Raw genomic sequence first — 22773 nt, 5'->3', positions numbered from 1 at the left:
ACCAGAAGGTTTTGATACAATCTGGTCCCGGTGCGGAATAGTTCTTTATCCCTCTTAATACTTTTTTCACCTCCTCGGTAGTGATGGGTGGGCATTCTTTATGAGGTGTTATGAGGGCAACACATAACTCCTTAAAGCTATTTATATTTTCTGGGTCTTCGTCCAGTCTATGCTGCACTTCGTAGACTTCTCTCCAAAATACTTCGACCTCCTCTGGTTTGGGTGGGTGTTCGACAGTAACCGGAGGGTCTTGGAAGAGTCTAGATGGGTCAGAGAGAAACTGTTGATTTTCTATGACCTACGTCTCCCTCTGCTCTAGACTTCTCTTAGCGTCAGATAGTATCCGTATTCTCTCAATAATATGCTGCCTGATGGTCAGCAGCTTTGACTTGTTAAGTGTGTGATAACGGGTCCGGAGTTCGCGCTCGAACTTTCAAACCTTGGCAGTACAATTCCTGCCAGATGTGACGTAGTTAATCACACACTGAATGCGCGACGCATACTGTCTTGCCCAGCCTATGTTTATGGCGAGTTGATGCATTCGTCTTTTGGTCTTATGATCAACCGTTGGTTTTGTTTTACGGTTCGCAACGGCCAAAGCTCTCGCTGCATTATACACACAATAATTGATAGTACAGAGGTCAGATTCTCCGGAAAAATGTCCACGAAGCTCGTCATCCATTTCAGCCAGATCTTTAGGCTTGAGAGAAACCTTGGTGTTGATGTTTCTCCGGGTCGTAAAGCATCGCTCTTCCTCTATTGGTTGCCTGCCCGCGGTTGGTCTTAGTGTCGCCTCTCTGTCTCTGCTGCCGGCTTGTTCTAGCTGTGGTAGAGTAGGCGTTCCGCTTACATAGCCCCTTTTTCGGAGTAGTTCGGCATGGTTTCGCAGACGTTGCTGCGAAAAGTGCGATAGCTCCAGGTGTTTCTCGCACTACAGAACATGCAGCCGTGCCATGTAACCCCGTTCAGGGGCCACACTCGCATCGTAGCACTCTAGAAAGTCGTGATTCAGTCGCTCCGTCCCCCCAAAGGTCGCGAGATCCCAGCGATCCATCGCATTGAATCTATTTTCATTGGCTCCCCCAGCTCTAGATTGGTCGGCATTGTTGGCCGACCCATTGTCGGAAGCCCTACGCGTTCTGTTGTTTTGAACCGCACTTACTACAACTATGTTTGGTTTTGTCATTGTTGTTCTCACGAGAAACTAGGGAAAGGGGTTCGTCCATTCTTGTAGAGCCCCGCATGCAAGGATAAGGCTGCGTACTCTGAGAAGTCGCCTGGTATCCCAAGTCACCGTTCTAGACACCTCACCCAGGTGACATTCAGCTTTCGGCATGGTTTTCACACTATCGCTTGGGGGTAATTCCTTCTGTATCACCCCTGGACAATGTCTGCGATTGCCTATTTATTTTTCTGACCATATTCAGCAGAAACCCTTGGTACAGGGGTCCTCTATCCGCAACCCGAGGACGCGTTCGGTGGCTTTGTCATAGGCCCTTCGGTTTGATTCTAGAGGAATCAAAACCGAACCGAAGTATCTATCTATGTAGCTTTCTTATGCGCATAGTTTCTCGTTATTCTCTTTCTTCAAGATCATTTACCCCTCTAGCATTCCAAACACCCAGTCTCTGATCAGCGCTAGCACCTAAAACTTTACCTTTACCGGGTCATGCTTTTCGTCAATTATGTCCAAATTAAGTAGCTAGACGTCGTAGGGTTGAGAGGCTAGTTATAACGCCAATACCATTAAACTTCATTTAATAGAGGAAAGTATAGAGACAGAATTGAAATGAGAAAATATGTATAACCTTCAAAATTTCCCGAAAATGACCCCAAAATGAATATATTCCCATACATTTCATAGGATTATAAATTGAAAAGGTTTATAATTTTCCATTTAGCTTTTCATGAGTTTTCGAAAGTTTCCTAAACTTCCAGAAAATGTTATAAGTATCCGAAAGTTACATTTTTATTTGCGAGAACGACCATTAATGACATGGAAATTTTTTAATTTAAAATTCCTAACCTAAAAATAATGGTATTGTGGATTCAGAAAAAATTAGTGGCGATATGCATGAAAAGAACAAAAAATATATTTGGACCACCCTAGTCCAGGTGTACTTTAGCCCTTAATTTAATTAGTCTAGATATTTCCTAATTCAAAAGTGTAAAACAATAATTTTCTTCGTGAACTAACAAAAAAATTCTGGAAATAAAAGAGCTTTTTTCTTGTCTATACATAAAAATATTTTGCAATCAACAATTATTTTGTTTGATTTAACAAAGTATCTAATAATACAACATATTTTTTTCGTTGCAGCAACGAAATACTCCATTTACCAAAAGATTTGATTAAAACAACCGAAAAATATAGTTTTGTTAAACGAAAATTTTTTATCCATATAGTGACCATATACTATGGTTAAACCAACAAAAATGTTACGCATTTAACCAAATCGTTTTCTAAGTGTTAAAATATATAAATTTACCTAGGAGTGATAATACTGACGACCAATTTTTGCTGTCTAAAAATAATCTTTGTATAGTTTTTGCTTGACTTCGAAAATGTTATGAATATTTCATGCTTATTGAATTATGATTATATCTTGACATACAAGACACAGATTTTAAATATGAAAACATGGTTGCTATTTAAACAGTTAATAATTATGTTTATAGCATTCATTATTAATATATTTATATAGTTTACAATAGAAATTCAAACGGAAGAAATAACCTTAAAATTATTATGGAACTCACCTTGAGAGTGAACGGGTATTATTGTATACTTCCCCCCTCCCCCAATCCCTTCTCTGGATCCGCACCTGAGTAGCTCATCTCCAGTTTCACAATCTGGCCTTCTAATTGTTTGCCTAAAATGAAGATAACGTCGTTCGAGGTCTCTTCTACCATTTAAGTCGAGATCGAACAAAGAGAAAATCCTTATAGTTTCGATGTGAAAAGTATTAGAGGAGGAGTTTCTGTTAAAAATTTTTTTTTTAATTTTTGTTTGAGAAGTTTTTTTTTAAATAGTTTTTTGAAATTTTTTCAAAGATTCTATTAAGACGTAGTTAACGTCTTTATCGCCTGCAAACCCCTGTTTTGTAGTTTGAATTTGTAGTTTGTACTTTGACTAATTTGTCGAATTTGGTCAACGAAGCATTTATTTAAAGTTCCTTTAAAGTATCTGTCCTAAAATCATTTATGTTCTAATGACAACACCATTATTTTTTTGAATTCTTACAATAGTGCTGATATTTTTCCTTAATCGCAATAAGTAAAGTTTTATAAAACACATTACAAACCATTTTTCAAATAAGTGCCTATTTAAAGTTCTAATGTTTCGTCTTCATGAGATTTTCTGCGATTGAAAATTGTTTAATTTATCGACATCGCCTATTTCAAAGCTATTTTCAGTTTCCTTATTATTTAAATGAATGTTTAGAGTCACGTGATTTCTCAGTTTGAGTGTGTGGTGATAGCCTTGTCGCTTAAGAAAACCAGTGTGCAAGCAGCAGTGAATCGCGACAGATCGTTGTCCGATCTTTTTAGTCGGAGAGCCGAGGCCGTTTTTGGTGAGTTATTAGTTAACGATTCTGCTACTATTTTCCTGATTGTTGAGAATATATTGATCACAAATGTGGCTTCTTCAGGGGTAGTCCCGGGGAGAAGGTGTTTATTCACTCATTCGAAATTGTAAAAAAAATTATTAAAATAAGTCATAGGGTAACAGCTGAATCTTTCTGCGTTGAATGTGGAGACAATTAGACAATGTTTCGTGCAATTGGCAGAACAATAAGCTGGTGCGGAAGGGGGGCAGAACGATCCAGAGGTGTAAAAGAATATGTCATTTTAAAGTTATTTTCTAACGCCCAAATTTTTTATATAGCATTCTACTCATTATTCAAAACATATATTCGAAGAGGCAAAACAAAATCTCAGGGATAACATCCTGGCAAAACTTCGCAAACTGCCCGATTTTGACTTTGGTCATTGTGCGTCAGCTTACGGTCCTCACACTGCGAGCAGGGTGGTCACTTGTGCTCCGAAGACGATCAGTAGCGTAACTAGAGACATAGTTTACGCTACTCTGCTCGCAGTATCAGGACCGTCAACCGACGCACAATGACCAATGTCACAACCGGGCAGTTCGCGATGTTCTGCCAGGATGTTATCACCGAGATTTTGTTCTGCCTCTTCGAATATATGTTTTGAATAATGAGTAGAATGTTATATAAAAAATTTGGGTCTTAGGAAATAACTTTAAAATGACATATTCTTTTACACCTCTAGATCGTTCTGCCCCCCCCCTTCCGCACCGACCTATTGTTCTGGCAATTGCACGGAACATTGTCGAATTGTCTGGACATTCAACACAGAAAGATTAGGCCGTTACCCTATGACTTATTTTAATAATTTTTTTTACAACTTCGAATGAGTAATTAACCACCTTCTCCCCGGGACTATCCCTGGAGAAGTCACATTTGGTGATCAGTATATTCTCAACAATCAGGAAAATAGTGGCAAAATCGTTACCTAATAACTCGCCAAAAACGGCCTCGGCTCTTAGACTATTTCGAATCAGTAAAGTGATTAACTCAATAAAGACATTAAATCTTATATCTTACAAAAATGTCTATATAAATGAGTGAGTGATCTGAGTGATTCTGGAAATTGGTCTTAGTCTGCCAAGTATTCTATACTTGAAATAGAACTTGAAATATTCATTATTTCTAACGATTTTTCTCTGTCAATTCGTGATCTGACAAAATTAAATATTATAAACATAAACATTAAACAGTACCCATTCAACTAAATTCAAACAAATAATTTTTTTGTTAGTATTTCAAGAAATGGTGACCGGATAAAGAGTTATTTACTCAAAAATATGGTTTTATATTATTTTATTTAAAAAAGTGTAAGCATAGACCATTTTTGACATTTTCCGTACACATAAAGAAAAGTTTATTCACTTTTCAAAATTTATAAACTTTTAAACCCTCTGTATTGGCTAAAAGCTTCATAAAGAAGTCACAGGTGTGAATTAGACAACTGCAGAAATGTCTATGGCTCAAGGTCTCTGTTTATTAAATTTAGAAAAAATCATTAAAACCATAAAAAAACAAATTATCTTGCTTAACAGAATTATACCACGAAGGAATAATATATAATAATATAATATATAATATATAATGTAATATATAATAAATTGACGTAAGATTAGAGAGGTTCTGTTCGTTTGTTTTAGAGCAGGTGCCAAGTGCCGCGTTGTGGTGCAAGTTACACGCCAAAGAAGGCGAATACACTTCGCTTTTTTAAAGCATGATTTAGAAATTTAACCTTCACTCACTACCTGAGGGCCTGCGGAGAATTTCTCAGAGCTTCTCAGAGCTTCTCAGAGCCTTGAGAATCTTTAGCATATACTGCGAGATTTCTGTCGATAAGGCGCTTCATTATAATATCACATTATTTGCAATTATCCATGCTGATTAAATTGTATACATGCTTATAAATGCATAATTTACCAATTTCTAAACCTCTCGAACTTGCGCCAAGTTGACAAACTTTCTCAATCGCACACTTTTCCATGTACAAGAAGAGGACAACTGCGCACCTACGCATGAAAATTTCAGATCTTCCTATAATGTGCCTATCACTTACGGTAATGTTTCCATTGCCAGTTTCAAATGGCTTTTCACTGACAGTCTCCTTATTATTCCTTCGTGAATTATACAAAAAAGCATTAAAACAAAAGAAATATTGAACCAGTCACACTGAACTTTTTTGTGGTCGCTGAATCCCAATCCGCAATCAGTTTGAACCCATCAGGTCAGGATCACGTTCAATTGAAGGTCAAAATGGAGAAAATAAATGAATCGGAGAAAACCTCTACACTCAGACGTTTTGGGGTCGCCAAAACCGAATCCGTGAACAGATGAACGAGATGAAGGCGATACCACGGTCGAAATTAGGAAAACCATAGAATTTGAGAAAACCTCTACTCTTTGACGTGTTTGGGGTCGCTGCAACCGAATCCGGGGGTTTTCGACCCTATCCTGGCCCGATGTAGTAAAAAAGACCCCATATTCGGATTCAGCTTCACCAAAAACGTATAAGAGTAGTGGTCAAGACAGATTCAATGTTTTTCTTTTTCATTTTGACCTTCACTTGACCTTGATCCTGACTAGGTGGGGTCAAACTTACCCCGTATTCGAATTCAGCAACCCCAAAAACGTCTGACAGTAGAGGTTTTCTACAATCCAATGGTTTTCTCCAATCCAATGGTTTTCTTAATTTTGACCTTCAAACGATCTTGATTCTGGCCTGATGTGGTTAAACTGACCCTGGATTCGGATTAAGCGACGTCAAAAACGTATAGATATGCTGGTTCAGCTCGGGTTGCAGACAATTTTTTTGTGGGGTTGTGTTATGAAGGCTGGGGAATTATCCATAAAACTAAAAAATATTATTAACTAACTTTTAGCGGTAAAATTGACAAAATCGTATCCTAATTCATTTTCAGAACTGGTCAATAATATTTCTAATGAAGATTTCCGATCCAGTATATTTACTTTTCAGTGAAATTTAAGTATAATTCTGCAAATTCCCATTTCTGATCTTATTACTAGCAGCTACTTTCACAGTATGTAGAATAACTCCATAAATCTCTATTTTTTATTTCCAAATTAGGTGAAACGCAAGACAGAGTTGTAGAACGTGCAAGTTTACCTACGCGTTTTAGTGATACCTCACCAGCCTTTTTTTTATACAAACGAAAAATGGCATAGTTTACATTGGTTATCTGCAAAACGCAAGCCGAGTAATTCCAGAATGGACTACCGAATTGGGATTTGATGTCAATAACGCAAGAGAACATGCTTGTGTAAGAATGCGTAATGGCATATCTTACATTTCAACTGTCCAACATTTACCTATGTCACATCATTTCAATCTTAACGATCAACTTCCTAAAGAGCTTCGCTGTTTTTTATTATACGAAAGAGTCCATATTCTAGTAGCAGATCTTCAGGTTCTCAATCGAACCGATGATCAGTTTAATGTGCACAGTGACATCAAGGTTCAGGTACGAATGCCAGATGAACGTAACCGTCGTTATGTTGGACGATTCGAACACTACCACGGTCCTCGTCTTAGCTGGTTAAGAGAATATGTACAATAAGCATAAAAATATTTGGGCTTGATTTTGTCTTAGGTAAAGACTAATGCAATCCAATTTGAAGTTATTCCGCTTATTCGCAAGAAAATCATTATACCTGTTTAAAGAAAAATATCCCCATGAAAGTTAGATATGTAAAATTCTGATATAAAAATATCGCTGTCTAAAAATTAGTCTTACTCAATTTTTTGTCTATCTATTCTAGGAACTGTATTTGTGATTATTTATATTTATGCCTACTGTCAGTAACAAAATAAGGAACATTAGCAATTTACAGCAGGTAATTCTACAAAAAAAAAACGAATTCAATCTACTAAAGAATATATACTATATATTATCATAATACTATTCTATTACTCGAAAAATAAAACCTATTGGTTGAAAAGTGGAAAAATTATACATTTTTTAATCAAATTTGTTTGTAAAAGGCTCAAATTAAATTTTTCCGTAGGCACAATCTGTCCTATTGTATGACTGGCAAGGTAGAATTTTTGATTAGGCCTCAGATCTATTAAAAGTTCTTATGGAATCTTTTAACTTTTTTTGAAATCGTATATATAATTTAAAATTCCACAGAAATTTTTTAATCTCTTGTAATTTTCCATAATTCTAGAAAATTCTTTGAAACTCCGTGAATTATCTTAAAAATTTTAATAAGTTAAATTTTTTTCAAACATTTATAAAAGTGTGAAATCAGATGAAACTTCTTGAAATCTACACATAGACTCTTAAAATGTCGTGCTATTTCATTTACTCCCTAATTATTATTATTACACCATTAAACCATTTCCCTTTCGGGGTAGGCGTGACTCACTCGGTAGGGGAAAGGAGTAGTGTGTGGAAGGGAGAGAGATTTCTCAGATTGATCCAGAATTATCGTGCTATTTACGTAAATAACACGTTCGTTCAGCAACACTGCTCCGACCCAGGTTGCTGATCAATCTCTCTAGCAATCACCCCAAGCGCAGAACCTCACGAAGTCGTTATGTAAGCTTCCCCACATGGGTTCATTAGTGGCCAAGGTCTTTTGTTTCAGGCGTCATTCACTCTACTGACACTCTTTTTATTAACTATTTGCCGCCATACTTTCCTGCCCTGGCATACTTCTCTAGCTTCTTTTATGTCCATGCATTTTTTCATGCAGGCTCTCGTGTTTCTGTGACTTCTTATGTCTCTTCTAACTAGGGTCTCATTCACACATTCTAACCATTCTTTCTGCAGTCTACCTCCGGGCATGCTGCCATTTACTTTACCTTGATACACCTGTTTCGTTAGTCGTTCATTTGGCATTCTCTCAACATGTCCGAACCATCTTAACCGATTTCTTTCCCATGTGTCTACTAGCGTCTCTTCTGCACCACATTCTCTTTGAATTATCTCGCTACTTATTTTGTCCATCAGGGTTTTCCCGCATATTATGCTCATGAATCTCATGTCAATTGCGTTCATTTTACTCTTACCTTTTTCTAGGTAAGTCCATGTCTCCCTACCGTAAGTACAGTCGGTACAGTCGGTAATACATAGAATTATGTATTACCTTCATTTATTCGTCTATCTAATTCCTCATCTATCTTCACGTCCCTAGTAAATAAGCTACCAAGGTATACGAACTTATCAACTTGTTCAATTCTCTCATCATTTAATAAAATATTGCATAGTGTTTTCTCACACTTTCCTTCGAACACCATACTTTTTTTTATTTGCGTTAACTTAGAGGCCCATGCTCTTCATACTTGCATCTAGTGTATTCAACATTCTTTGTTAGTCTTCGATAGACTCTGCCATAACAACCTTATCATCTGCGAACGCTAACCCACGTACCCTTACTGTTTCGAGATCCACACCCTCTTCGTCGAAGAGAGCCATTCTTAAACACTTGTCCAGAAATAATGTAAATAACCATGAAGACATAATGCATCCTTATCTAACATCTTGAATAATATCGAACAGTCACTCAGTTTCCCATTCACTCTTACACTCGCTTTGCTACCTGTATATATTGTTTTTATAGCGTGTAGGATCCATCCATTGACTCCATACTCTTTCAGGACTTCCCAAAGTTTACTTCTATCTACCTTGTCAAAAGCCTTTTCTTGGTCAACAAATGCATAGAAAACTTTTTTTCCTACTCTCAAACTTTTTTCTGTTATTTGCATTAAGCTAAATATTTGATCCGTACATGACCTTGCTGGCATAAACCCACTTTGGACTTCCCAAATCTTTGCTTCTGTTATTTTCATTACCCTACGAATAAGTATTTTTGAATATATTTTACTTACGGTGCTTAAGAAGCTAATCCCTCTGTAATTATTGCACTCGCTTTTGTCTCCCTTTCTCTTGTATACTGGTACGATAATCGCTTTTTTCCAATCGTCTGGGGCGTCTCCCATCTCGAAACATAAATTTATCAATTCGCACAGTCCATGTGGTATGCACGTGCCACCGTGTTTAAGCATTTCAGCGTTAATACCGTCTACCCCGGCAGCCTTACCGTTTTTCAAGTTCTTAATTATATCTCTAACCTCAGTGACACAGACTTTTTCAATTGAGTTTTCCATCGCATCGTGTTCAACATCGCAGTTGTAGTGTCCTACAGCTTCATCTCCGAATTGTCTTCTAAAATAGTCTCTGAAAGTCTCTAATATTCCGTCTGCATCATATACCATTTTCCGCCTACTATTTCTCATGTTGACAAATTCTGTACTTTTGTTTCCTTTCATTTTTTTATAAAGTAGTTTCCTGCTTCCTTCAAAGTCGTTTTGTATTTTTATCTCTTCTTCTGCTCTAATTGTATCTTTACTTCCTTTAACCAATCGTTTAAGTATCCAGTTTTCGTGTCTATAATCATTTCTACGTCTATTTCTTTCCTCATTGCTAAGACCTGCGAAGTTCAAAATTCTCTTGTACGCTTCTCTTTTTGCTTTTTGGGCAGCCTGAATTTCATTATTCCACCACGCATCACCAGACATTCTTCCTACAACTGCAATACGACACACTTCGATCGTACATCTAACAAGGATATCCCGTAACATTGTCCAGGCGCCCTCTATATTTTTGTTTTTTATACGGTCCTCCCATGTTGCCCTATCTACGCTTTCGGTTATCTTATTTTGGAAATCTATTCGTACACTCGGATTCTGTAGGTTCTCAATTTTGATTCGCGTTTGTTTTGCTTTCTTGGTTCTCTTTTTTCTCCATCCCCGAACTAAGTTAATTTTTGATATCAGAAGGTAATGATCAGTATTACATTCAGGACCCCTCATGACTCTTGTATCTTTGACTAACTCTCTTAGCCTTTCATCCGCAACAACAAAGTCAGTTATACTGCCGCTATTTCGTTTAGACCAGGTGTACATGTGGATCATTTTATGCCTAAACCAAGTATTTGTAATAAACAGACCCCTTTCTAAACATAGACCAACTAATTTATCTCCGTTATAGTTTGTTCTTGGATCCCCAAAATTACCTAATACTCTTTCTGTATCCTGAATTTGGATGCCCACCCAACCGTTCATGTCTCCTAGTAGAATTATTCTTTCTCCATGTTCGCAGATGTTCATTGTAACATTTAAAGTATCCCAGAAGGCGTCTTTTACTTCTCTAGGATCACTATCAACCGGCGCTTAGCATGCTATAATAAATAGTCTTCTGATTCCTACTTTCATTCTAGCCCACAGCAGTCTGGGAGACACGAAACCATGGTCTCTGAGATGCTGCTTTGCTCTTTCATTCAAAATCAGACCTACGCCCTGTTTACCATATGATTCACAGTCTACTCCTGACCATATTTCAAATCCGCCTTTCAACACGCCGTTGTTTATGTCTTTGGTTTCGCATCCCTTTTTCTTTGTTTCAGACACACATAAAATGTCTAGTTTCTTCATGTCCATAGTTTCTCGCAATTCTTTTTTACCTTGAGATCATTTACTCCCCTAGCATTCCAAACACCCAGTCTCCATTCGTCGCCTGAAACATAACCTTTAGATTTTCCGTGTGCATGCCTTTTGTCATTAAAAGTTCCAATCCTTTCCGAGGCTATTTTGTAGCATGTATTATTCATTGTTTAGATTATACGCCCAACTAACACCTTTATGCAATAAGTTTATTTTCTGAGTCGAAATAAAGTTCTCCGTAAACTCTTTAAAATTCCCTAAAGTCCCTTGTAATTTTATAAATCTCTTTAAAATTTTGTAAATCTTTAAATTTATTGAAAATCCTATAAATTCTCGCAAGTTGAAAAAAAGAAATCGACGAAAATAAATGAAGTGAAACACTTGAAGAATTGAGATGCAGCCAATGTTATATTAGATTTTGTCTGTGCATAAAGAGTAATCAGTACAATGATTGAACAATTAAATTTTGGTTTTAAAAGTACAGTGACCTGTGTTTTAGCATAACATTCAAATATGCATAATTTCGTCGACATTTTTTGTGCAAATTGGAAAAATACATATTGCCTAATTTTGTCTCAAAAAACAAAATTTATATGGATGTATGTATATGAATTCGACCAGGGATATAATTTAGGTCAAAAGGTTCCACAAATAATTATGAAAAATTTTTTCACCTGTATTTTTTCAACTCATTGACACATTTAACTTTTTTTCCAACTCAGTGAAAGATTTCATACTCTTGAAATACGTTAAAAAATCAAATGAAATATTGAAAGCAAGGTCCTTAGTCCTTAAAAGATCTTAAAAAAGTTCCTATAATAATTGCCCATATTTTGCAACATTTTTTATTTATTAGAAAGGACAATCATTTTTGAAAATTTACCGAAAATTAGTCGAGAGAAGATTAAAACTTTTATATTCAATTATATTAACACTGCAAATCGAGAAAACCCAATATCGCATGCGTATCTCAAGAGCCAAAAAAGAGGAAGACCTTTGTTATCTAATCTGTTCTTTTTATCTCACGCATTTTTTGCAAAATATAACTTTTTCATTTTTTCGAAAACCGCCACCATTTAATTAATTTTCAAGACTTTTTACTTTTTCCGACTGATTTCAAAAGAGACACATTATTTCAATACAAGTTTCCCATTACTTTTTTACAGCATTATTCTGATGAGAAGTTATTAGTTGTATTTAAAATTGAAATCTGTCGGCTTTTATCAAATCGGCACGTTTTGAAACCTCCTGAGACATAAAATAAGATAAAATGAAAATTACCGAAGTTATAGCACTTTCTAAATCTAAAAAAACAAACGAAAATGAACATTTTAAGCCAAAGAACGCACGATATGAAAAAATTGATAGGGATAGAAATATTGCTTCTTGAAAGCCCTAAAAGATTATCATAACAACTTTTTGAATTTTTCGAAAAGTCGAGGATTAAAATTTTGACTGCAGAAACAATAATCAAAAATAAAAAATTCCATTTTGCTGTCAAACTATGCAAGGAACGAAAAAAATGAGTCAACAAAAATTGTGCACCCAAAAAATATCTCAAAATTTATTAATCGATTTTTTTATAGTACACGTAGTTTTTGTTTTATTCATAAAAAGCAATATTGAAAAAAAAATTAAATTTTTCGTCAAACGATACAAGTTGTATGAAAAAAAAGAATAAACATAAGTTTCCCATTCAAAAAAAGAATGAAAACTCATTACAATTTTTCATTGATATTCTTTTGGTAGGACGCATAGTTTTCGTTTAGAGCGTAATAAATAACATCCAAAATAAAATTTTTTTTTGAAAAACAGCAGAAGGTACGGAAAAAAACAGAAAAAAGGGATCACACAAAAAGGATCTACCAATTTGTTATGACTATTTTGTAGATAGGACGAATATATTTTCTTTTAATCGTAAAAAATAATAAGATTGGAGAAAAATTACATTTCTAGAAAAAGGCACAAGTTAAAATAACATTTTATTTAAGAAGCATTTGTCGTCTTAATTATTTATGGATAAATTAAATTTATGTAAAAACGACATAATTTGAAATAAAATGTTTAATTATAAAAATAAGACAATGAAATACTTTGGTTTCAAAGATAAAGTACATTATGAATTGTAATAATATAAATTTATTGAAATGATATACATTTTTGAGGGTAGTTAAGAGTATATTTGAATGGAAAATAAAAAACTAATATTATCACACAGGGGAGGGAGGGGGGTCCAGAAGTTCTTATAATAACAAACTAGCTTCTAGCCGAAAAAAATCACCCATTCTGCTAGGATCTTCTATATCTGCGCCTATGGGCTCCGAACCAGCCAGGCAGATGCGCGCTATAGAGTATATAGAGCTGATTGTCAAATTCTTTGAAAAAAGGAACACTGATAATTAATAAACAAATAACATTTAAGCAAATTAAATTACATGGATCAATTTTAAATAATCTCCAAAATTATTTAGGCTTCTTCCCAACTTCCGAATGCTTACAGAACTGTAGATAGATGCAGTGAAATCCTTCAATAGCCATTCCGAGAATTGACTCCGCGCCGCAGGTAGGTGTAACATAAGCTGCGCGGGTTCGGGGGATCTGCGACTGCCATTCGGCGTGAACAAAAAAAACGATGCGGGGAGTTAGTTCCCATTCACCGTCAGCACCAAAATCGGCGCTATAGAAGAGTTTCACTGCATTTGGAATTTGGAGCATTATATAGGTTAATATTTCTGTATGAACAATTTCTTATTTACACCGTTATTTTAAAGCAAATTAAAAGAATCAGCATGCTAAATTTGAAACATTCATAACTTTTTGTTGTTTTGTTGCAAACTTAATCGTATTTGAAGCCCGTAATTAATTATTTATTCCTCACTGCTAAAATTTCAAGCATTTTACTATAATTTCATAGGAAATAGGTGCCTCGCAGCGGCAACTATATATTTGTGCAAATATGTTGTCTCTAACTTGTATTTAATGAAAGAAAAGTGAGTATTTATTACGAAATCGCATGTTTTCCTCCAATAAAAATTCATTTTTCCAGGAAATGATCAATTTTAGAGAAATAATTTTCATTATAAAAAATCTGTATTTTAGCTTCTATTTTCAGAACTGAAAAAAATTCCTCTCTTAGATGATATTTTTGAAGATATTGCAGACAGAATTTCTTTCTAATTTTTTCGCCTATTAGCTGCTTTTGTACAATAAATATTCGTCTGAGGGCAAATATGTTTAGACAGTTTTTATTTGTCCTGGATTTATCTAAAAAACGCAACAACAACAAATTTAAATCCGTTTGATGGAAAAGTCTTAATCGGGACTAATTAAAAAATAGATTAATTGTGAATATCTCGAAAACGCACAATCAGCCAAAGACGTGCCATACAAGTTCCGAATCAGGAGATAATTCTGCATAAGAATCACTAAAAATATTGCGGCGGCTCCGACGATCCGGCAAGAGCCAAACCCGTACTGAAATTCATGTTCGACTTTATTTTTAATTTAGGATCGTTGAATATGGGGATTTCAATTTATAGATAGGTCAATAATAGTTGTTAAGTATTAGCAGTAAATTCACGCTCCCAAAGTGCACTTTCACGTACCTTGATTTTCATTTTCTAACATTAAAAAAATAAACAATTTAAAAATGTATAGTAACAATTTTTTTAAATATTAGAAGTTTTTAAAATATTTTTAACTATTTAACTGATCTAATCAATTATTATATCTAATAGATATACATCAAATAAATAATATATACTTTTGTTAATGTTAATGTATGCAAAATATGCGTAAAGTGCATGACAGTCCTTATTAAAGTCAACATTACTTATTTTCAAACATTAAATGTGATAAAATATCGGTTGTTATATCACAGAATAAATTGTTAATAAAATTTGTTGCAGAAAATTTTCTAGAGGGATAAATTTTTATACAGATAACTTCGCGTTTTCAAAACACATGTGTTGACTTGAAAAAACATAAGAAAGTTGAACCGATATTTGGTTAAAGTTTTTCCTGTAAAGTTATTTTTTTCTGTGATACACATTGGAAAGAGGAAAAATCCTTTTTTTGGTTAATTAATTTGTAGTTGTTTTACATTTTTTCTGCCGAAAACCATTTTAAAGGAGTAAAAAGCACCCCTAAGTTTACTCTCAAAAACAGTATTTTCAAGATATTTTTATTTCTATGCAAACATTTTTGTTAACCAATTGGATATTGTTTGTTATCAAACGCCGATATTATGTAAAATATTCCGACCCCAAGGGGTTGCGTCCCTCATTTTTTATAAGTGTAAACGTGATTTTTTTCAAATTTTTGTTCTGAAAAAATTGTAAAAATATTTAAATATTTACAAAAACCATTTTATTCTAAAGAAAATCAGATTCTCATGTTGAAGTGTTTCATAGTTTTTCAAAACATTACATTTCAAGAGCGTGAACTATCCCTCATTAGTACTTTTCATTTTTCTTTGAAAGATTATTCGTACATAAATCCAAATGTAAATGTATTTACATGTGCTAGCAATAAATAGTGCGTATGTTTCAATACAAGCACAAATATAGTGCGTTATCCCATTTCGGAGGTTAAACTACCTTTTCTGGGTGTACCCATACACTTTTTTTCTCAAAAAAAAGAATTTTCCTCCTTAGACAAAAATAAAAAAGAGGAAATAAAATTGAAAAGGCAACCAACCAAACCCCCTTCCTTTTTTTTCTTTCGTCGTTTTTATTATTATTATTATTATCAAATCACAACAAAAACTCATCTGTAAAAAATAAACACTAAAGTTTCGGCACCCTTGTCAAGGCAAAAAAAACAATAATAAAAAAATGAAAAATACCCAAGCAGACTGGAACAGCACCAACACCACAATGCTCTCTTCTTGACACCCGAGAATTAAAACAGTTATTTGTCGATATCATGATCCTGACTTAAGCAAATTCTTTTTCAATCCAAATTTTGCGATTGTTTACTATCAAATGCCGATATTATTTGCAGGATTTCGGCCCCTAGGGGTTGAATCCATTTATTTTTATTGGGGTAAAAATTGTTATTAGTTTTTAAATTATTGTTCTGCAAAATTTGTAAAAAAAATCAAATATTTACAAAAATAATTTTATTCAAAAGAAAATCTAATTCTAAAGTTAAAGTTGTTAATCTTTTTTTACAAAAGTATACTTAGAGAGGTTAAACTACCCCTTATTAGTATTATTTCTACATTAAACTAAAGTAAGTGTTTTTATACGTGTTAAATGGAAATAATTTTTAAATTTTAGTACAAAGACGAATATAGCGGTTATCGCATTTTTGGGGTTAATCTGCCCCTACGTAGTGTGTTTATATTTAGCAACGATCATAGTGTTACTAATCGATGTCAATAAGACTTTGCTACAGTTTAGGGTACAAAAAAGTAAAAGAAACATAAATTTTTTTATCTGCGGAAAAACACTTTAAAGGGGATAAACATCCCTGAAATTCACATTTCAAATGATTTTTTCAAAATTCCTCTTTTATTAATGAAATATTTTTCAAACCAACTGGCGATAGTTCATTACCGAATGACGATATTAAATACAACATTCCGAATCCATGGATTACAACCAGTACAATCAGTATTCATTAAATACTGATAAAAATAATTTTATTTTAAGGGAAATAAGATTCTGAAGTTGGCGCGTTTGGAAGTTGTTTAGAAAAATATATTTCAAGAGGGTAAACTAGGCCTTTTTATTTATTAGTTTTCTTTAAAAACATTTGTATATTATATTATAAATTAAAGTAGTATAAGTGTATGCAGATGTGTTAACAATAAATAAGGAAGTTATTTCCTTTAGAATAGAATTATTTTTTTAACAATTCGATTCATTTTATGAAAAAAAATTTTTTTTTAAACATTACCACCCTGATAAAAAATCGGGTTTAACCACTGCAGTTTTTTTGTAAAATACAATGCAGCAAAGATTCATTGACATCGATTCCTGACACTCGACTGATCGCTGCTACAAATTAGAACACTATGTAGGGGTCGTTTAACCCCCAAAATTTGATAACAGCTATGTTCGTGTTTATACAAAAATATATATATATATTATTTTTAGTTAACTCATGTGAATAAACTTATTTTAGTTTTATGTACAAATAATTTTTCAAAGAAAAGTGAAAAATACAGTGAAACTTATCTAAAGCGCCGATGTTGGAGCTGACGGTGGGTGCGAACGAACTCATTATAGCCCGCTCCGCTATTGTTTTTTCAAGCTTGAGTGCTCGCCAGAGTGTCAACCGCAGACCCCGCGCAACCCTCGCAGCTCCTTTTATACCTACCTTGCTATGCGCTTTCAATTCTCGGAAGGGCTATAGAAGGGAGGACTATTGAAGGGTTTCACTGTACTAATAAGGGAACATTCATCCTCTTGAAATGTACTTTTGTGAAAAACCCAGAAACACGTCAACTTTGGAATTTGATTTACGTTAGAGTAATAGTATATTATGCACCTAGTGGGAACAAGATCATCTACCCCTTGGCGCATACGATATTTTTTATAATAAATGGATAATTTCAGACCATTCTCGAGATACATTCATGATTTCAGCCTATATTAGATTTCGAATAAAGGAAGTATGACTTACGGTAATTTCAGGTGGCAATTTTCGGTCCTTTTTGGTGATTTCACAAGTAAATATGGTAACTGACCATAAATTACCTTAAATTTAATTTTAAACATTTATATACATTTCCGGAAATGTATTAAGTTTCCGGGAATTTATGGTAATATTATAGGTAATTTTACAGCTCATTTATGTTAACTTAATATAAACTGTCCAAAATTCAAGTCATAAATATTTCTAAATTTCCATAAATGTATGAAAATTTAAAGTAATTTATGGCAATTTTATAGGTAAATATGGTCACTTGCCGTAAGTAATCCAAAATTCAATTTTAAACATTTTTATAAATTTCTGCAAATTAATTAGATTTTTTGTATTTCATGGCAATATTACAAGTAATTTATGGAAACTTAAGATACATTATCCAAAATTAAATAAAAGAATTCTACAAATTTCCGGAAGTTTTTGGTAATTGACGGTTTATATGCAACCAAATTTTTCTTACAGTTCTTACGGTAAGTGTGCTGATTATCGTTAAATTGCGAGTTTATAGATGCATAATTTGTATTACATCAAACTTTCGCTTTCAGTCGAGTGTCGGGGGTTGCTTTCAAATAGTCTTTGACTGGTTTCGGGGGGATCGAAACGTAAACGGGAAGGCCGCCTGACTCGTTTCTAATTGGAATGCATATATAATATATAATATATATAATATCGCAACCGCTCTCGCTCTGCTCCCCTGAGAAACTGAAGGAGCCAGCAGTTCTATAGGAAGGCTGAAAGTTTGGTGTATTCACATCTGACGTCAGTTTTTACTGCCTAAAGAGTAAAAAGTAGAGCCTTAGCCTCGCTTCATAGCAAATATATAAACAAAAATAATTTTACCATTGAAAAAATAAGGGATGCAACCCCTTGGGCTCAAAATGCTTTACATACTATCGGCGTTCAATAATAAACAATCACCAATTGGTTTCAAAAATTTTTTTACACAGAAACAAAGATATTCTGAAAAAACTGTTTTTGAAGGTAAACTTCAGGGCGCTTTTCATTCCTTTAAGATGTTTTTGAGCTGTATTAAAAACATACGCGTCTCGGATATTTTCGTCCTCTACAACATTGTGCAGTTTCATTCAAATCAGTGACTATCTCTTCTGTACCCTTCCTTGTAATTTGCGATAGATTCGAGTGCAAATACTTAAATTTTCATATCTTGGAAACTAAGGTCCATTAAATCGAAAGAAAAAATACGCACCTTATAGATAACAGAAAATACAGAAGGTTTTAAAAAATTGTTTTCCTTTTTTCAGGATAAAATCTGTCATGAAGTGAAAGGCTTGGATTTAGACAGTCAGTACATTCTCCAGGTACAAGCAATCGCAGTTTATGGAAGTCGTCGATTGGCTTCCCTAAAATCCTCGAGAGTTTTCAACAGCACGAATTACATGAAATTTGGTAAGGCGAGACTCGTATATTCATATATTTAATCTTGCCCGCTTGTGATTATCCAAACTAATGATCGCAATAACCAATGGAAAAGTGCTCTTTGTTTGAAGCCGAGTTAGGAAATCTTAATTCGCAAATGTGCGAACGTCATCAGGATGGTCTTCGAGTTCGCAAAATGAAGTGCCTTTGTGGTGAGATTAAAGCATATTTAGCTTGGACTCCAGTTAAAGCAGCGAGCCACTATAACATCACTTGGGGGGAACTTACGTGCAAAAGAACAGTACAGGTTCCAGGAATTTTTCACTATCGTCCCAGGATCGTTTCTGAAATTACAAAGGTAAAAAAAGTATTCAAAAACACGCCATTCGTCTACAAAAAAGGCTTTCGTATGTTATTAAAACATTATTCTTCCCTCCTCTACCTCAACTCTTCTATCTTATCGCATCCGATCATATATTATCATACCCTATCCTCCTCCTCCTTACTCCCCTCCCCCACTTCCCTTCCGACACCAGCCTTTATGAGACATCCGCTGACCCCTGCCTACTTGCTTTCACCACTCCTCTTATTTCCTTGCCTACCTCCAATTTCCACATCACTTCGACTTTTCTGCTACTCTACATACTCTATATTATGTTCCCTATCCTCACTTTCCTAATTCACTATTCCTTATTCCCATACCCTTAATTATACATCTTCCCCTCACTTTCTCTACTTCCCCTATTCTCACTTCCCCTCCTAAAAAAAAGTTCGAAGGACGGACGGACCGATGCACATTCGACTGCAACTATAAGAATTCCTTTTCTGCCCGGGGTTACGAAAACCAACAAATTAGTTATTTTGTTTGCAAAGTAAATTTTAAAATTATAACTTCTTATAGCACGGTGTGAACTCGCAAAACTCTTCCACCCCCCACCCCCCCTGTCCCCTCTCCCCCTTTCTCTTTTTCGCTGACATTCTTTCTCTCCATCCCTCATTCTCACACTCACACTGAGACTGTGACCGAATTAGCAGTGGATAGCGACATGCGCTCATTATTATAGCAGTGTATGGCGGCAAACGCTCTTCTTGAAATTCGTGGTTCCTACACGTGCGCGAATTGATTACTATGTGATTACTGAATTGTTATAAAATTATTATGTGTATTTAAATTATTTTTTATATTTAAAGAGTTTAAAAAAAAACTACTTCAATTTACATCATATGAAGTTATAACTTCTACCGGGCGTCCCACGACGGCTCACGTGCTTTTTTTTAATCCTAGAGAGAGTGAGAGTAGAGTGGAAAAAGTGAGACTTCAAAGGTGATAAAAGAAAGGTATAAGAGAAAAGAGGCCATATGTTAGAATTCATAGGTCAGGTTTTAAAAGTGAAAGGTCAGGGGCCAAAGATTGTCATATGCCAGGTGTCAAAGATGATACATCATATAATAAATAGGGGAGGTCATAGATCTTAAGTCAAAAGACATAGGTCAAAGATCAAATATAAAGTCATTAAGGTGCCTCAGGAAATAGTTTTTTGTAGATTTTTTAAAGCCCTAAAAAGAAATTTCTTTCTGTTAGCAAACAAATAATCCCCTATTTTTTCAGATTTTTACAAAAATATTTAGAACTCGCTTAGGAGGTTTTTATAATGCAAATTCGAATTTTAGAGCTTTGAAATTTTTATTTTCTCGATTTTAACTATCTTATTGTGTACAATCTGAAAAAAATTTTCATCAGAGTGCCATGTGACTTTCAAATTTCGGTCGTTCTAAACCAAAATTTAAGTGAGTATTGAAATCCTCAAAGTGGTGATTTTATGATAAAGTTGAAATTGATAAGTCAAATGGATCCCCTAAAAAATATTTCGAAATTAGTGAATTTTCAGGAAATAGTGCTAGCTTTGCTGAAAATAATTTCTACTTTTGGAAAAAAACCTTTGTTTTTTTAATTTAAAAGACTAAAAAATTTTTTACCTCAATAACTAACATATAACTTATTTTTTACATTATTTACCCGTTAATACATAATTTACTCGAAATTTCGAAAGAAGCTTATTAAGAATTTTGAAATGTCACAAGAGAGCAAACAAATTTTTTAAATATTTCTAAACAAAAATACAAATAATTATTTATTTTGAAAAATTAATATTAGGAGAAAATTTTAAAAAATTTAAAACAATTAAACCGATTTCCTAAAACTTCGAAAAACAATGTACATAATTTAAAACGTACATTTTTTAATATTTCGAACAAAAGAGTTGAAGGTTTTCAAGAATTTTGACAGGTTTCAAAATAATAATGAAAACTTTCTTAAGATTCTTGGAAAAAAATTCCATAATTGTTTATGTTGCAAAATTCATTTTATTCGATTATATAAAAATATACAAATATACTTTAAAGGGTTTTCAAAATTATGAAAAAGTATCTGGCAGGTTCAAAGGTAATTTGTTTAATTTTAAAAGAGTTTAAAATCTTAGAAATAATTTAGTTGAGTTTAAAATATATTTAGGAATTTTAAAAGTTTCGAAATGATTAGAAATATTTTAGACTTTCGAAAGTTTTTCGAAAATTTATAAAATATATTCAAATATCTTCCAAATTTCTACAACTCCTAGATATATATAATTGCCAAGATATATATATATATCCTAGGAAAATAATATTTATATTATTATTATTATTATTATTATTATTATTATTATTATTATTATTATGAAACCATTAAGCCATTTCCCTTTCGGGGTAGGCGTGATTCACTCGGTAGGGGAAAGGAGTAGTGTGTGGAAGGGATAGAGATTTTTCAGATTGATCCAGAATTCTCGTGCTATTTAAATAAATAACACGTTCGTTCAGCAACACTGCTCCGATCCAGGTTGCTGATCAATCTCTCTAGCAATCACCCCAAGCGAAGAACCTCACGAAGTCGTTATGTAAGCTTCCCCACTTGGGTCCATTAGTGGCCAAGGTCTTTTGTTTCAGGCGTCATTCACTCTACTGAAACTCTTTTTATTAACTATTTGCCGCCATACTTTCCTGTCCTGGCATACTTCTCTAGCTTCTTTTATGTCCATGCATTTTTTCATGCAGGCTCTCGTGTTTCTGTGACTTCTTATGTCTCTTCTAACTAGGGTCTCATTTACACATTCTAACCATTCTTTCCGCGGTCTACCTCTGGGCACGCTGCCATTTACTTTACCTTGATACATTTGTTTCGTTAGTCGTTCATTTGGCATTCTCTCAACATGTCCGAACCCATCAGGGTTTTCCCGTTTATTATGCGTATGAATTTCATGTCAATTACGTTAATTAACCTTGCAATAAAAAAAATAAGCAGCAACTATTTAGTGAGTTCCAATTTTTATTTTGTATTAAAAATTATTTTCCGCCTCAAATTATAATTCGGTTAACACTTTTTTTATTTTCTTGACTGCAGTTTTTTTTAAATCTGCTATTTAAGTATGAAATCTTCCAAAAAGAGAGGCTCATTTTCTAACCAAAAGAAAAAAGTATTTGATTCAAAGTTTTAGAAGAAAGAAAAAAAAAGATTTCATGGTCATGTTTCGGAGATCAAAGTGGGTTTATGCCAGGAAGGTCATGTACGGATCAAATATTTAGCTTAAGGCAAATAACAGAAAAAAGTTTGAGAGTAGGAAAAAAAGTTTTCTG

At 34.0% G+C, this 22773-nt stretch overlaps 1 protein-coding gene across 1 annotated transcript in view; it reads left to right on the top strand.

Annotated features, from left to right (window-relative positions):
• Window positions 1-22773, top strand: part of LOC117170991 (anosmin-1) — a 109434-nt gene that overhangs the window by 84872 nt on the left and 1789 nt on the right. The window contains exons 6-7 of the mRNA XM_033358035.1: window positions 18990-19139; window positions 19280-19462. Coding sequence (XP_033213926.1) covers window positions 18990-19139; window positions 19280-19462 — 333 coding nt within the window. The remainder of the gene's footprint in view (window positions 1-18989; window positions 19140-19279; window positions 19463-22773) is intronic.

Source organism: Belonocnema kinseyi, chromosome 4 (assembly GCF_010883055.1).
Source record: "Belonocnema kinseyi isolate 2016_QV_RU_SX_M_011 chromosome 4, B_treatae_v1, whole genome shotgun sequence".
NCBI classification, from domain to species: Eukaryota; Metazoa; Arthropoda; class Insecta; order Hymenoptera; family Cynipidae; genus Belonocnema; species Belonocnema kinseyi.
The sequence above is the reverse complement of the archived record's forward strand: the minus strand, read 5'-3'. Positions and strand labels throughout refer to the sequence as shown.